We start from the raw sequence: 13,992 nt of genomic DNA, 5'->3' as shown, positions 1-13,992 counted from the left end.
GCAAAGGCTCGATGACTATCAGACAAGTTTATATCTGAATTTAACGTAAACATATATTACAGTTTAGTTAAAAAGTGCAAAACAATCACAGTTTTCCAGTCAAATTAGAAAAACGTATACATCCTACTTTTAAATATTTCCAACTACGCCATTGGACAGATTAAGTTTAATGAATTATCATAAGTAGTGATTATTATCAGTAAGATGTTCATTACGTTCGTTCGTTTCTTGCCTTCATTTTCATTCATGATCCACATTTGTGTAAGAATAACAAATGTTTTCAAAATTATTTATTTTATGCAAATTGTAAACTTTTCTTACATCTTGCCAAATTTTGACCCTGACAGGAAATAAAAGTAAAAAACTAACAAAAAACGACCCAAAGACGATCTAAAAACGACCCAAAAACGATCTAAAAACGATCGTGTTATAACGATCGTTTTCATTTTTTTAAATGATAAAAACGATATAAAGTTTAATAAAAGCAAACATTAACTTAAGACAGTTTTCATTTATTGAAAGTTTTATCAAAAGTTTAGAACACTACTGGTAAGTGGTAGTTATCACATAAAGTTATTAATTATCGAACAATTCAAATCCGGATGTCCAACTAAAAAAATACAGGATACAACTTAAAGGTCGTCTCTAATTCAGTTGCAGGATTCATCAAAAAAAATTTTAAAAGTTATATTCTTGAATTAGTAATCTCATAATACCCCTAGTCCTGGCATTTCCAAAATGTGATCAGGTTTTTTGTGCATGACCACAGGTATGAAGAGGTAAAAAGATAAGGATTCAAAAATAAGAGTCTGGGGTAAGTTTTTCAGTTCCTTTCTTTTTCAGATGTGAATGCGGAGAATTAAAGTTAAATACATGTGTGAGGGAGATCGATAGATGAGAGTTTTTAATCCTAAGTTCTCAATTCACAAAGGTAGGTCTGAAGCATTACAAAAACTCGTTAATTATTTGGATAAAGTGGTCAGCGTTTATAACAATACAATTAAGACGATTTTTCTATTTTATTTTTAATTTCTTAAAAGATTATTTTAAATTACACGATAACATATAAATTTACAACTTCTTACTGGGTGTGACGGTTGGAACTGTTGGGACTGGCGCCAAATTACTCCAAGATGTCTGACCTAAATCTGGACGTTCACACAAAAAGTTCAGCAGGCAAGCGCTGAACTTTGTGTGAACGTAGTGCTGCGGGATGAACCGAACGCAAGGTTAAAGGGCTCAAGCCTGGGTTCAAAAAAATCTGAAAATCCGAACATTTTCTCAAAAAGTGTTCGACCGTTTCCATGCTTATATGTGTATCCATGCTGTTTGAAGGATTTCTAGAAATCAAAATTTAAATCGAAAGTTGTCTTCATTGTATAAATAAACACGATGACGACAGTAGTACATAATTTTCACATAAAAACACACCTCTTTACCGGTCACCTCTTTACCGGTCACCTCTTTGCCGATCACCTTTTTAGACATTTTTACTTTTAGAACTGGAATTATACGTTCCCACGCAGACCTCTATGTATATATATATAATTCCTCTTATTATTCAAATTCAGAACATAATATGCAGGGTTACCTATAAAGGATGAGACTTCAGAGACGACTGTACGGAGTTAATACTGTATTTTTCCTTATATTCGGGAGTCCCTACAACTTTAAACTTTTTTTTTCTTTGACAAATCATTAAATAAGACTATATTTGAGCCAGAAGACTTAATCTAACCTTGAAATTGTCTTATTTGAAGAGTTTCAGGTCTTCATTACAGTCTTTTCCTGTCAGGATAACCCTGTGGGGTTTACGTACAGGTTTTTAACTTTCAAAATCCAGTGAATTTAAAAGTTTCGATATCGATTTAAGCTAAGTAGCTTAGCACTATCTCAAACAAAAGTTCTTAATATAAATTTTATTTCAGCTCTAGAGACCTAACCTCGAGCTAGGTGAGCAGTATCTCCATGCTGATGAGTATGACTGTTCTAGCAATCTCCACATACGCTCTTCTCCTTCTATATCCTTCACACAGGTAAATAAAGGCTGGACTACAAGGACGATATGTGAAAAAGTCTTCATTTTATCTGAATCTTTCTATTCGTGCAACTTAACAACTAAATCAAACAAATATCATTTAAACTGCAGAACATGTTTTCAACAAAGGATGAGACTTCGATCAGAGATGACTACACCGATTTAAATCCTTTTTTCATTAATTTTTAGGGACGAATTATCCTCGTTGAAAAGTGTCAGTTTTGATTTTGATTTAATATTCCTGGGTTCATCTGTTTTTATTCTTTTTAAATAACAATATGTTGAAATGTCTAATTAAACTTCTACGTCAGAAAACAAGATTAAAAACTCTCAAAGGGAGATTTATATTTAATCTCCCGGATCCTGGGGTGTCGATTCAGGAACTAAGCTAAGAGGAGGGAGTAAATTGCCCCTCACCCCTCGACAAATTTGACACTACACTATAAACAGAAGGAGATACGACTTTGTGACCTCGTAGCTCCTCTACTTTTGATGTAACACACACACATAAATTCAGTCTGCTTATTAAAAATTTTAAAACAGGGTCGACTTTCAAGTGTCGCAACGCCTTGGGCTTTGATTTTACCGCTCTAAGTTACCTTTTGATCAGGAGTTAAATATTATATAATGATCACCCAACCTATTACATCTGTAAAACGTGTGGAGGAGGAGGGGGGAGAAGTGGTACTTAAGTGAAAATTACAAAGATTTCTGTAAATATCATAATTAAGAAAAGAGACAACAAGTTAGTTTTGTTCATGTCTATTTTTATTCAAAAATAAATTTTTGATTTTAGATGGGAAAGAGAAGGAATAGGATCCGTTGATGGAGCTTTTAATATTCTGCCAGATACTTGGTGAGTTTATCATGGTTATTCATAGATCATCAGACTTTTAATATTCTTCCAGATACTTGGTGAGTTTATCATGGTTATTCATAGATCATCAGACTTTAAATATTCTTCCAGATACTTGGTGAGTTAGTCATGGTTATTCATAGATCATCAGACTTTAAATATTCTTCCAGATACTTGGTAAGTTTAACGATACTGAGTATAATTGGTTACACACATCAAATTATGTTTTGGATAGGTAAAACATGGATTTAATAATGTAATTATGATATTAGGCCTATAATCTCATGAAATTATTCTTATTATTCCTCAATTTAAGATATTTTATAATACAAAATAATGAAAATAATGTTCAGCTTAATTTGTATTCATTTTGTATAAAATTGTTTAATTTATCTTCTTTTATAACATATCTAGTATTTCTAAAGTTTGTACTATCCAAAAACGTGCTGAAACACAAAGACTCTATATCAACATATTCAGTTAAAAATAGAGAGATGACAAATATAATATCAAACTCAATTTTTACAGTTCTGTTGTTTTATTTGCTCTACTCGGAATTGAAATTTTTTTAGGGATAACTTAATATTTTTAATATCTATTTATGTCATTGTAATGTGTAATTATTAAGTGCACCCTGCAGCCCCTGTAAGAGTTTTTGATTTTAAATACAGTGTTTTTCGCGTATTTAGTTACGCTTTTCCGGCAGCATCACTTAGCTCCAGAATGTTTTTTTTACGTTTTTTTACAATCCCTTTTTAGGTCTGAGATCGGACAGGACGAAGTATGTACGGATACTGAGAAGGAGAAGGTTTGGAATTCTCTTCCTGAATGTACACCCCGTAATATCCTGGTTCGGGTTCCATTCCCTCCAGATCCAGATACTATCCAGGTACAGTTCTAACCAGGATACTATCCAGGTACAGTTCTAACCAGGATGCTATCCAGGTACAGTTCTAACCACGATACTATACAGATACAGTTCTAACCAGTATAATATCCAGATACATTTCTAACCAGGATACTATCCAGGTACAGTTTTAACCAGGATACTATACAGGTACAGTTATAACAAGGATACTATCCAGGTACATTTCTAAACAGGATACTATCCAGGTACAGTTCTAACCAGAATACTATCCAGGTTTAGTTTAAACAAGGATACTATCCAGGTACATCGTTGATGTAGACTGAAACGAGTAAGAGTGCTCTCTCAAAACCTCGTAGAGATCAGGAGCCAATATAAGAAAATAAGTATTAAAACATGATTTGAATACTTATTTTATATTTAGACTAGCTTGGGAACCCAGCGCTGCTCAGTTACTAAAAGTTATTCACGCCGTTTACCCGCACTTGAACGATTTTACCTGGAAACTAAATTTTGCTATAAAAATCGACCTACTCAACTTAGAATCTCAAAACCAAACTAAGAACATTCCCGTTGGTCTTCGAGTCCCCCAATCAAAATTTGAGGCAAATTGGTTAGGGGTTCCTGAGTTATGATTGGACAAACAAACAAACAAAAAGACAAAGAGAGATTACATTTTATATATATAGAAGATATAAATACGATCATTCAACTTTTTTAGTTTATTCCGAGTCTAGTGGAGGTTCCTAGATGCGCTGGAACCTGTCACCAGGAGGGTCAACTTTACCACAGGTAGCAGGTCATCTTTGCCACAGGTAGCAGGTCAACTTTACCACAGGTAGCAGGTCAACTTTACCACAGGTATTAGATCAACTTTACCACAGGTAGCAGGTCTACTTTACCACAGGTATCAGGTCATCTCTAACACGGGTAGCAGGTCAACTTTACCACAGGTAGCAGGTCTACTTTTCCACAGGTATCAGGTCATCTCTAACACAGGTAGCAGGTCAACTTTACCACAGGTAGCAGGTCTACTTTTCCACAGGTATCAGGTCATCTCTAACACGGGTAGCAGGTCAACTTTACCACAGGTAGCAGGTCAAATTTACCACAGGTAGCAGGTCAACTTTACCTCAGTTATTAGGTCAACTTTACCACAGTTATTAGGTCAACTTTACCACAGGTAGCAGGTCAACTTTACCACAGATAGCAGGTCAACTTTTTACTTTACCACAGGTGCCAGAAATTCTGTTCTAAATAAAGCGGGGTAGTTTATTAATTGATTGTAGACTTGAAAGTCGTTTTTCACTTTAGAAATAGTTTGTGGCATTTAATTTGGTAACCTAATTCAAGAAATTTTCATGAAACAATAATCACAAACTTGCCTTAGTCCTGCAATTTCCAAAATGTGGTCTCTCATTTTTTCCTTTACAAATTAACCAAAAATATTACGAATTTTGTTTAGATTTCAACTCCTTGATCAAAGCCATGAAATAAATCATTCATACCTAAAGAAGATAATGAATCCTTAATTAAAGAAAAGTAAAAATCCTTTAAATCCCATGATTCCCTAGAACAACACGTTTTATTTTTAGGTGCGCAGCCAATGAGACTTCTCAGCGTGAGATTCCAGTTATAATTGAGCGTGTTTCCGGTCAGACCACAGAGGAGATCTGTACGACCGTCAAGGTTGAAATTCATCTGTAAGTTTAGGTCATAGTTTGTTAGATGTACAGAGCTAGATGAGTCATAGAAATCTTGCTTCAAGATAATTGAATGCGTAGATTTAATTAAATTAAAATATTTTAGTCTTTTTACTTATAAAAGATGTTCGCTTCACAAAGACACACTTGAAACCTTTATCTGCTCTGCAGTAAGAAGATATTTTGAAAAGAGTTAGATGCGTCAGTTTTCCTTTTTTATTTCTTCTGCTTACATCCGCAAGTCTCAATTGACAATGATAAATTTTAAGATTTAAAAACAAAAATATTTACTTCATTTATGCTCAGACAAATATTTTCATTGGCGTGTCGCTTAAAATAAAAATGACAAAGTCTGTTTAACCAGATGTATTCAATTCAAGACTTTCAAATAGTATAATTTTATCACAATAATGCCCGTTTTTCATAGAACCTATATCTCTTTCACACTCCATAAAGCTTTTTTTACTTTTTTTAACTTTACAAATAAATCTATAATTTTTTTTTCTATAAGTTGTTAGTTCATCGTCGAAAAATACTAACAATCCACCACCAATTTATATTAAATAAAGTGTAAACAATAAATATGTAACTTTCCTTATCCTTTCCTTTCCTTTTCCTTTTATTTCTTTTTTAATATTTTTTAGAATTGGGGGGAAATATTGCCACAACCTCTACTTTTAGAGGTTTTTTAAATATTTTCTCCTGAAACACTTAATTTTGTATGTTTTGTTACATTTCATAAATAAATAATTTTTTACTTTTACTTTTACTAATATTCTCTAGATCTTGTAACTGTGGTTGTAGAAAAGAAACATGTCATGGAAACCAAGAATTTAATGAGAAGTCCTGTTCTTGCAGATGTAAAGATGCAGGTTAGAGCATCAGGAATTTTATTTCAAAAGATTTGTATATCCCTAGAGTAGAGCCAAATTCATAGAGATTAAAAGTTTGCAAGATCTCCCGCAAAATCGGCGAGAATATACCAATTGCAGCAGTATACACGTGATTTAAAGGTCTCACTGTGATAGGTCTCACGCTCTCAATCAAAAATCGATGAAAATTTTGCAAATTACTTCTTATAAACCAAAGCTAAGAACAAGTGCTTTACAGTGCTAAAATGTACATGTAAAGGGCTACAGTAAAGCATTATAAAGTTAGAGCGGTAAAATCTAAGCCCAAGGCATTGCGACACTTCAAAGCCCATCCTGTCTTAAAAATTGATGAGACTATTTATAAGCAGGCTGAATCTATGTGCAGTAGGGATCCTTATGTTTTTATTTGTTAAATTCAGGAGCTATGGGACAGTGTTTAGTGCAGTATAACAAGGTAAATAAAAACTAGAGAAAATAATATTTTTTATTGTTTAAATAAAAGTATTAACCCTGATTACCACATTAGTATTACAAAAATTCGTTGCTCAGAATTAATACGTGAACTCAAGAATTAGCCCCCCCCCCCCCCCGGTCTATGTACACCAGGGAGTAAGGAATACAAAGCATATATAATCATATGGTAGGGCGAACCGCGTCAGTTATATCTCCCTTCTATTCCTTACTCCCATGATGTACATCCTCTATTCCAGGTCAGGTTATATAGAATATGATAATCACGCCACATCAAGCATGGGTAAAGGAATGGTCAGGGCGGTCCTTTTTTTGGAAATTATCAGATTCGTTAATTTTAAGTAAACAAACATACTGCAGAAAGGACTGAAGGATAGAAGGATGAGATAATAAAGAGAGAAGGCAGGGGGCCAGAATTTGAAGAACAGAGGGAATAAGAAGAATGTAAGATGGAAGGATGGAAGGAAGGATAGAAGTTTATGAGCAGAATGAGGATGAGGATTGGGTGAGGAGCNTATTTCTGTATAAAGCCAGTATATATAAAATCTCAATTCCATAAACTGTTAAACTTATAGATCTGGGATACCTGGATATATGAATTATTAACCCTATAGATCTGGGATACTATTTATTATATAAACTATTGACCCTATGGGTCTAGGATACCTGGATATATAAACTATTAACCCCATCGGATTGGGATACCTGAATATATAGACTGTTAACCCCATAGACCTGGGATACCTGGATATATAAAGTACTAGCTGAAGTATCCGGCGTTGCCCGTGGAATCTTTTTAGGCCTTTGTTACTTTTAAAAAATCAGCCAATTTGTTCCAGCTTTTTGGCCAGCTATAGCTTTCATTTACCTACAAATTATATTATAATTTAAAATTTATTATATAGGTTAACCCTGTAGATCTGGGATACCTAGATAAATAAACTATTAATCCTATAGATCTGGGATACCTAGATAAATAAACTATTAACCCTATAGATCTGGGATACCTAGATAAATAGACTATTAACTCTATAGATCTGGTATACCCAGATAAATAGACTATTAACCCTATAGATCTGGGATACCTAGATAAATAAACTATTAACCCTATAGATCTGGGACGGGGAGAGATGCCTCTGTAGATGTAGACCAGAGGAGTGGAAGGAATGTAATACAGGGTTCTCATATGACGGAGTTTACACCTGCCAATGTCTCCCAGGTATAATTAGCAAGATAATGAGGGTAAAAACAATAAAAATTGCTAACAATGCCGTATATTTAAGAACGTTTATGCGCAATATCCAGTGACGTTCAATTAAAAATGGCAAATCCTTTTCACAATGGTGCCTTTAAATCCTTTTCACAATGGTGTCTTTAAAACTTTGAAGAATACATAATAAATCTATCATTTTTCTCGTCTAGAATTGAATATTTTTAATTGCAGATCCCTATAAAGTGATTTATGATAAAGAAATGATTAAAGAACTGTCAGAATGAACCCCTCTTCATGCTATAACAAAGACGAATCCTACATTAATATTAAGTTATAGGTTTAAAGGGTATAGGTATTGAGGGACTCTTTTTAATGAAATACCCCTAAAGTACCTTCAATAAAAACTATTTCTAAGGTCCTCCTCTCTCTGCTTCCTCTGGTATAGTGGTAACCCTGAGTGTTCTAGTGGTGGTGCTTCTAGGTTCAGTTCACTAAAAATCATATTTATGAAAAAACGTGTTCCCAGCGGGCACCCAACTAGTACATATATATATATATATATATTTACAAGATTCATGAACGATAATGTAAATCTTTTATTTGGTCACGAGATATGCATAAAATGAGGATAATAGTTATTAGAAGGAATATAGATAAGGTATCAGGTTTCCCTGATATAGTACTCGGGGATATTTATTACAAGACATTTTCGTTGTTTTCCAAGTTAACCAAACTAAATTTGAGGCATAAGGGGTTCCTGGATAGTTTATAACAACAAATAAACAATATGTATAAAGCAGTAATCTCTGTTGAGGTGCTTGAATTTTATTTATAAAGTTTACAGGCAATGCTGGGTTCCCTAACTAGTTATAGATGTAAATATATAACCCTACCTTCTTAACATTAATCCTTCTCAACAATATTTTCTGTCCAATATGAACTGAATTGGTATAAGTTGGAATAGTTGGGGTTTCACTCATGTACAGAAAATCACGCAACCACGTCTCACAACTCATTAGGTCGAACCTAGATAAAGAAGCGGAGAACTCGGATACTCCAGGTATATATTCAATACAGGAGAACCCAGATATACTCTACTTATATATTTAATAAAGGAGAACCCTGATATACTCTAGGTAGATGTTTAATACAGGAGAACCTAGATATACTCTAGATATAGTTTAATACAGAATGAACCCAGAAATACTCTAGGTATACATGTAATACAGGAGAGCCCAGATAAACTCTAGATATACGTTTAATACAGGAGAACCCAAATATACTCTAGATATACATTTAATACAAGATTAACCCAAATAAACTCTAGAGGTATACGTTTAATACAGGAGAACCCAGAAATACTCTAGGGGATACATTTAATACAGGAGAGACCAGATATAATCTAGGTATACATTTAATACAGAAGAACCCAGGTTTACTCTAGGTATACATTTAATACAAGATAAACCCGAATAAACTGTTTGATACAGGAGAACCCAGATAAACTCTAGGTATACATATAATACAGGAGACCCCAGATATACTCTAGGCATACATTTAATGCAGGAGACCCCAGATATACTCTAGGCATACATTTAATACAGGAGACCCCAGATCATTTAATACAGGAGAACCCAGGTTTACTCTAGGCATACATTTAATTCAGGAGAACCCAGGTTTACTCTAGATATACATTTAATTCAGGAGAGCCCAGGTTTACTCTAGGTATACATTTAATACAGGAGAACCCAGGTTTACTCTAGGTAAACATTTAATTCAGGAGAACCCAGAAATACTCTAGGTATATATAGATTTAATACAGGAGAATACAGATATACTCTGGATATACATTTGATACAGGAGAACCCACGGATATACTTTAGGTGTAACGTTTTTATACATGAGAACTCAGATATAGTCAAGGCATACGTTTAATACAGACATGAGAACCCAGATTTTAAATATACTGTTTTGCAACCAAATGAATTTAAATATTTTAAATTGTTTTACTATTGTAGAACCGGAGAATATGGTGTTGCTTGAAGATAAGGTTAATGAGCTTAAACCTGTAAATCTACAGAAAACTCCTGAAATGGAATTAACTGGAGTAAACTGATGCAAACAAAAAGTATAGACTATTTCAAAATGCAACGTACTGCAAAGTAGATTGTACTTTGAATGTAAAGCCATATAAAAGAATCAACCAAAACTGAAAAAATTGTACAAAATATAGTTTAATAGTTAACATTTTTTATATTGCAAATGTGAATTTGATCAAACTACTTTGCAAAAAAAGAGTTTGAATATTTAGACTTTTTAAAATCCAAATTCCTGTAACAGTTTATTCATGGATCATTAATTCATGTTTTATTTTTGTGTTTTAATTTTTCAGTCTGTAAAGGGAGTGAACGGCAAAATGGGATATTAAAGTGAAGACGCAGAATTTAAAAACAATTTGGATTTGTATCACTATCGCCTCTCTTTGATTTTTTACTGCTCGCTTCTGATTGGCTAAAAACAATTGAAAAGAAGTGAAAAATATTTTATGTTTAAGGGAGAATCAAAGTACACTCCAGCCAGTCACTCCCTGAAACAAAAATATTTAAAGTTTTCATGAAGAGGTAAAAATATCTTTATAGATACATCATTCAAAATGAAACAAAACAAATCAAAAAAAAGGGAGATTGAAAAACATAAAGAGTTTACAAAAAGTAAAAAAAAAAATGATATAATGTTGAAATTGATCTATTTACGATCTACAAAGAACAAAGAGATAAATCAAATTTTATTTATCTCAAACATTTTTTGACTGATTTTTGACTAAATGAACAGTCACATGCCACATTAATCTCTCTTGAAGGGGACATAGTCATACTGTACTGTACAGCTGGCTCTAGAAGCTTTAAAGTCAGTCCGGCACTTCAAATAAAGTGATAACCAGAAAACTCTGGAATAGAAAGACGACTTTTAAACTCAAGATATGACTTTAAATAGTCCAATGAACATGAGGCACAGCAATTGTTCAGTGTAAGGAGACCCATTTCACTTAATTAGTGATTTAATAACTTACTGGTAAGGGTATTTGCTTTGTAACAACATCATGCCCTTCAGTATTGCACAAATGTCGTCTTCCTATTCCACAGTTTTCTGGTTATCACTGTAAGCCGGATTTTTTATTAAAGCAAGTGTAATCTTCAGAGAAATCTAAAAATTATATGAACTATGAATATTGAATTTTGTATAAAATGTATGAGTCAGGGTAGATTATGGCAGTTGAAAATAACGGTCACAATGATTTTTATTTATTTTCTCATGCACACCTGTATATATGGAAAGTAAAAACATTTAAAGGGACTGTATATTTAAAGGGACTGTATATTTAAAGGGACTGTATATTAAAGGGACTGTATATTTAAAGGGAATGTATATTTAAAGGGAATGTATATTTAAGGGACTGTATATTAAAGGGAATGTATATTAAAGGGACTGTATATTTAAAGGGACTGCATATTCAAGGGACTGTATATTAAAGGGAATGTATATTAAAGGGACTGTATATTAAAGGGACTGTACATTTAAAGGGACTGTATATTTAAAGGGACTGTATATTTAAAGGGACTGCATATTTAAGGGACTGTATATTAAAGGGAATGTATATTAAAGGGACTGTATATTTAAAGGGACTGTATATTAAAGGGACTGTATATTTAAAGGGAATGTATATTTAAAGGGAATGTATATTAAAGGGACTGTATATTTAAAGGGAATGTATATTTAAAGGGACTGTATATTTAAAGGGACTGTATATTTAAAGGGACTGTATATTTAAAGGTACTGTATATTTAAAGGGACTGTATATTTAAAGGTACTGTATATTTAAAGGGACTGTATATTTAAAGGGACTGTATATTTAAAGGGACTGTATATTTAAAGGGACTGTATATTTAAAGGGACTGTATATTTAAAGGGGTACTGTATATTTAAAGGGACTGTATTTTTAAAGGTACTGTATATTTAAAGGGACTGTATATTTAAGGGGACTGTATATTTAAAGGGACTGTATATTTAAAGGGACTGTATATTTAAAGGGACTGTATATTTAAAGGGGTACTGTATATGAAAGAAATGCACTCTTTAAATCTTCATAGCAACAATTGAGAAAATATCATTTTTTAATTATAAAAGTGCTGCATTCTGCAAATTACGTTCTATAAATAGATGATAAATTGCAAGAAAGAAAAATGATGATATTTTAATACAATTAACCAATTAACACATGTCAAAATATTTTTGATTATGAATAGTAAAATGTTTAGATAGTTAATATTTTTAATTTAATTGAAAACGTTAAGTTGATATTTTCAGATTTTTATTAATTATTGATTTTTATTAATTCTACGCTCGTGAGGTTTAGAACCCCAAAAGGTCTTGGAGGCCCTCGGCTAAGTGGTTTTCCACTCAATTTAATTATCCTCCCTTAATCTCCCAGTTAAGTAGTAATTAATAGTTATATTAATTCTGAAACTGTTGATATTTTGTAAAAAAAAAAATCCAGTTTAAACCAGTTTAAACTAGTAAATATTTCAACTCGTTTATTTAAGGACTGCACTTAATTCCACTTCAATCCCCAGCTTTTCTAAATAAAATAACTAAACCGCTCCTATTCCCCTTAAAGCTGTGAATTCCCCCTCCTCCCTCCACTACACCCCCCCCCACTCCGTTTGAATGCTAGTGTTGGGGAGAGAGGGGGGGGGATCATCTGCTCCAAGACCAGTTTCAACCATCTGCTCCGTATGCCATTCAGAGTACAGAGAACACAGATCTACGAATAGGAGGTAGATGGGGAGGAGGGAGGAAGAAAGAAAAAGGGGTGTGAGGAGGAGAAGAAAATAAAGTATTAAAGGGAGTGACCGGCAATGTATGATAGTTGAGCTGTGAATGCAGTATTGGGGAGAAATTTTTAAAGATTAATTTGAGACATATATAACGTTTCAATGATTTGAAATTCATTAGTTTGAGCGCAAAGTCGACTTTCAAAATCACCCATTTGGGTAGTTACATAATGAGAATCGATTTTTTAAATTATGAAATAACGACGACAAAAAATGTAACAAAAATTCGACAGTAAACTAATTGGTTGTTTAGGAACATGTTGAGAAAATAAAAATTAACTCTTTTTCTTATTCAGTTATTAGTTTCTCATTGTTCACTGTAGATTTTCTGTAAATTTTTTAAAGACATCATTTGAAGAATTCGTAGAAATCTAAGAACAAATTCGTAAAGAATAAGAAATAGTTGATTCTAACATTGATTTATTGACAAATTTCTATTGAGAAATATGTTCCTAAACATCTAATTATTTTACTGTAGAATTTTTTATACATTTTCTTCGTCGTTATTTCATAATTAAAAAAAATCGATTCTCAAAACGTAACCACCCAAATGGATGAATTTTAACGTCAAATTTGCGCGCGCTCAAACTCAGTAGTTATACTTCATTAAAACGTTTTAAAAGTATCAAATAAAACCTAAAAAAATTTCTCCACAATACTACATTCTCAGTTCAACTATTCACCATACATTGCCGGTCACTCCCTTTAAACATGAAATGAGAAAGAAGGACGCCAGAGAGAGGTGGAGAGAGTAAGAGTAAATTAGGGGAGTAAGAAGTTGTAAATGAAAGGGGAGAAAAAATAGAGTGTTGGGGAAAAAAGAGAAAAGGAGAGTGAAAAGGAAGAGAATTAAGAGGAGGGCAAGTGAATCGAGTGAAGAGAAGTGGGCCGTGGGGAGGGGGGNGGCATGCTTTATTTTCAAGTGACGAAGATGGCATGCTTTATTTTCAAGTGACGAAGATGGCATGCTTTATTTTCAAGTGACGAAGATGGCATGCTTTATTTTCAAGTGACGAAGATGGCATGCTTTATTTTCAAGTGACGAAGATGGCATGCTTTATTTTCAAGTGACGAAGATGGCA

The 13,992-nt window shown here is 33.1% G+C and overlaps 1 protein-coding gene across 2 annotated transcripts; it reads left to right on the top strand.

The window, feature by feature from the left end:
* Positions 1 to 841: 841 nt before the first annotated feature.
* Positions 842 to 10,263, top strand: LOC111718439 (uncharacterized). Of its 2 annotated transcripts, none has more exons than XM_023494031.1 (12): positions 842 to 931; positions 1,929 to 2,036; positions 2,835 to 2,894; positions 3,654 to 3,783; positions 4,481 to 4,551; positions 5,355 to 5,462; positions 6,246 to 6,334; positions 6,754 to 6,788; positions 7,919 to 8,024; positions 8,434 to 8,499; positions 8,983 to 9,078; positions 10,037 to 10,263. In XM_023494031.1, exons 2-12 carry the CDS (start codon positions 1,969 to 1,971, stop codon positions 10,132 to 10,134), a joined length of 927 nt encoding a protein of 308 aa, XP_023349799.1. In that variant the 5' UTR covers positions 842 to 931; positions 1,929 to 1,968; the 3' UTR covers positions 10,135 to 10,263. The 2 variants fall into 2 exon arrangements, with proteins under 2 accessions (XP_023349799.1, XP_023349798.1); XM_023494030.1 differs by having other exon boundaries at positions 8,974 to 9,078.
* The last annotated feature ends 3,729 nt before the right edge of the window (positions 10,264 to 13,992 follow it).

The sequence above is a fragment of the Eurytemora carolleeae genome, unplaced genomic scaffold (assembly GCF_000591075.1).
Source record: "Eurytemora carolleeae unplaced genomic scaffold, Eaff_2.0 scaffold176, whole genome shotgun sequence".
Lineage (NCBI taxonomy): Eukaryota > Metazoa > Arthropoda > Copepoda > Calanoida > Temoridae > Eurytemora > Eurytemora carolleeae.
Note: the sequence above shows the minus strand (reverse complement) of the source record. Positions and strands in the feature narration are given on the sequence as shown.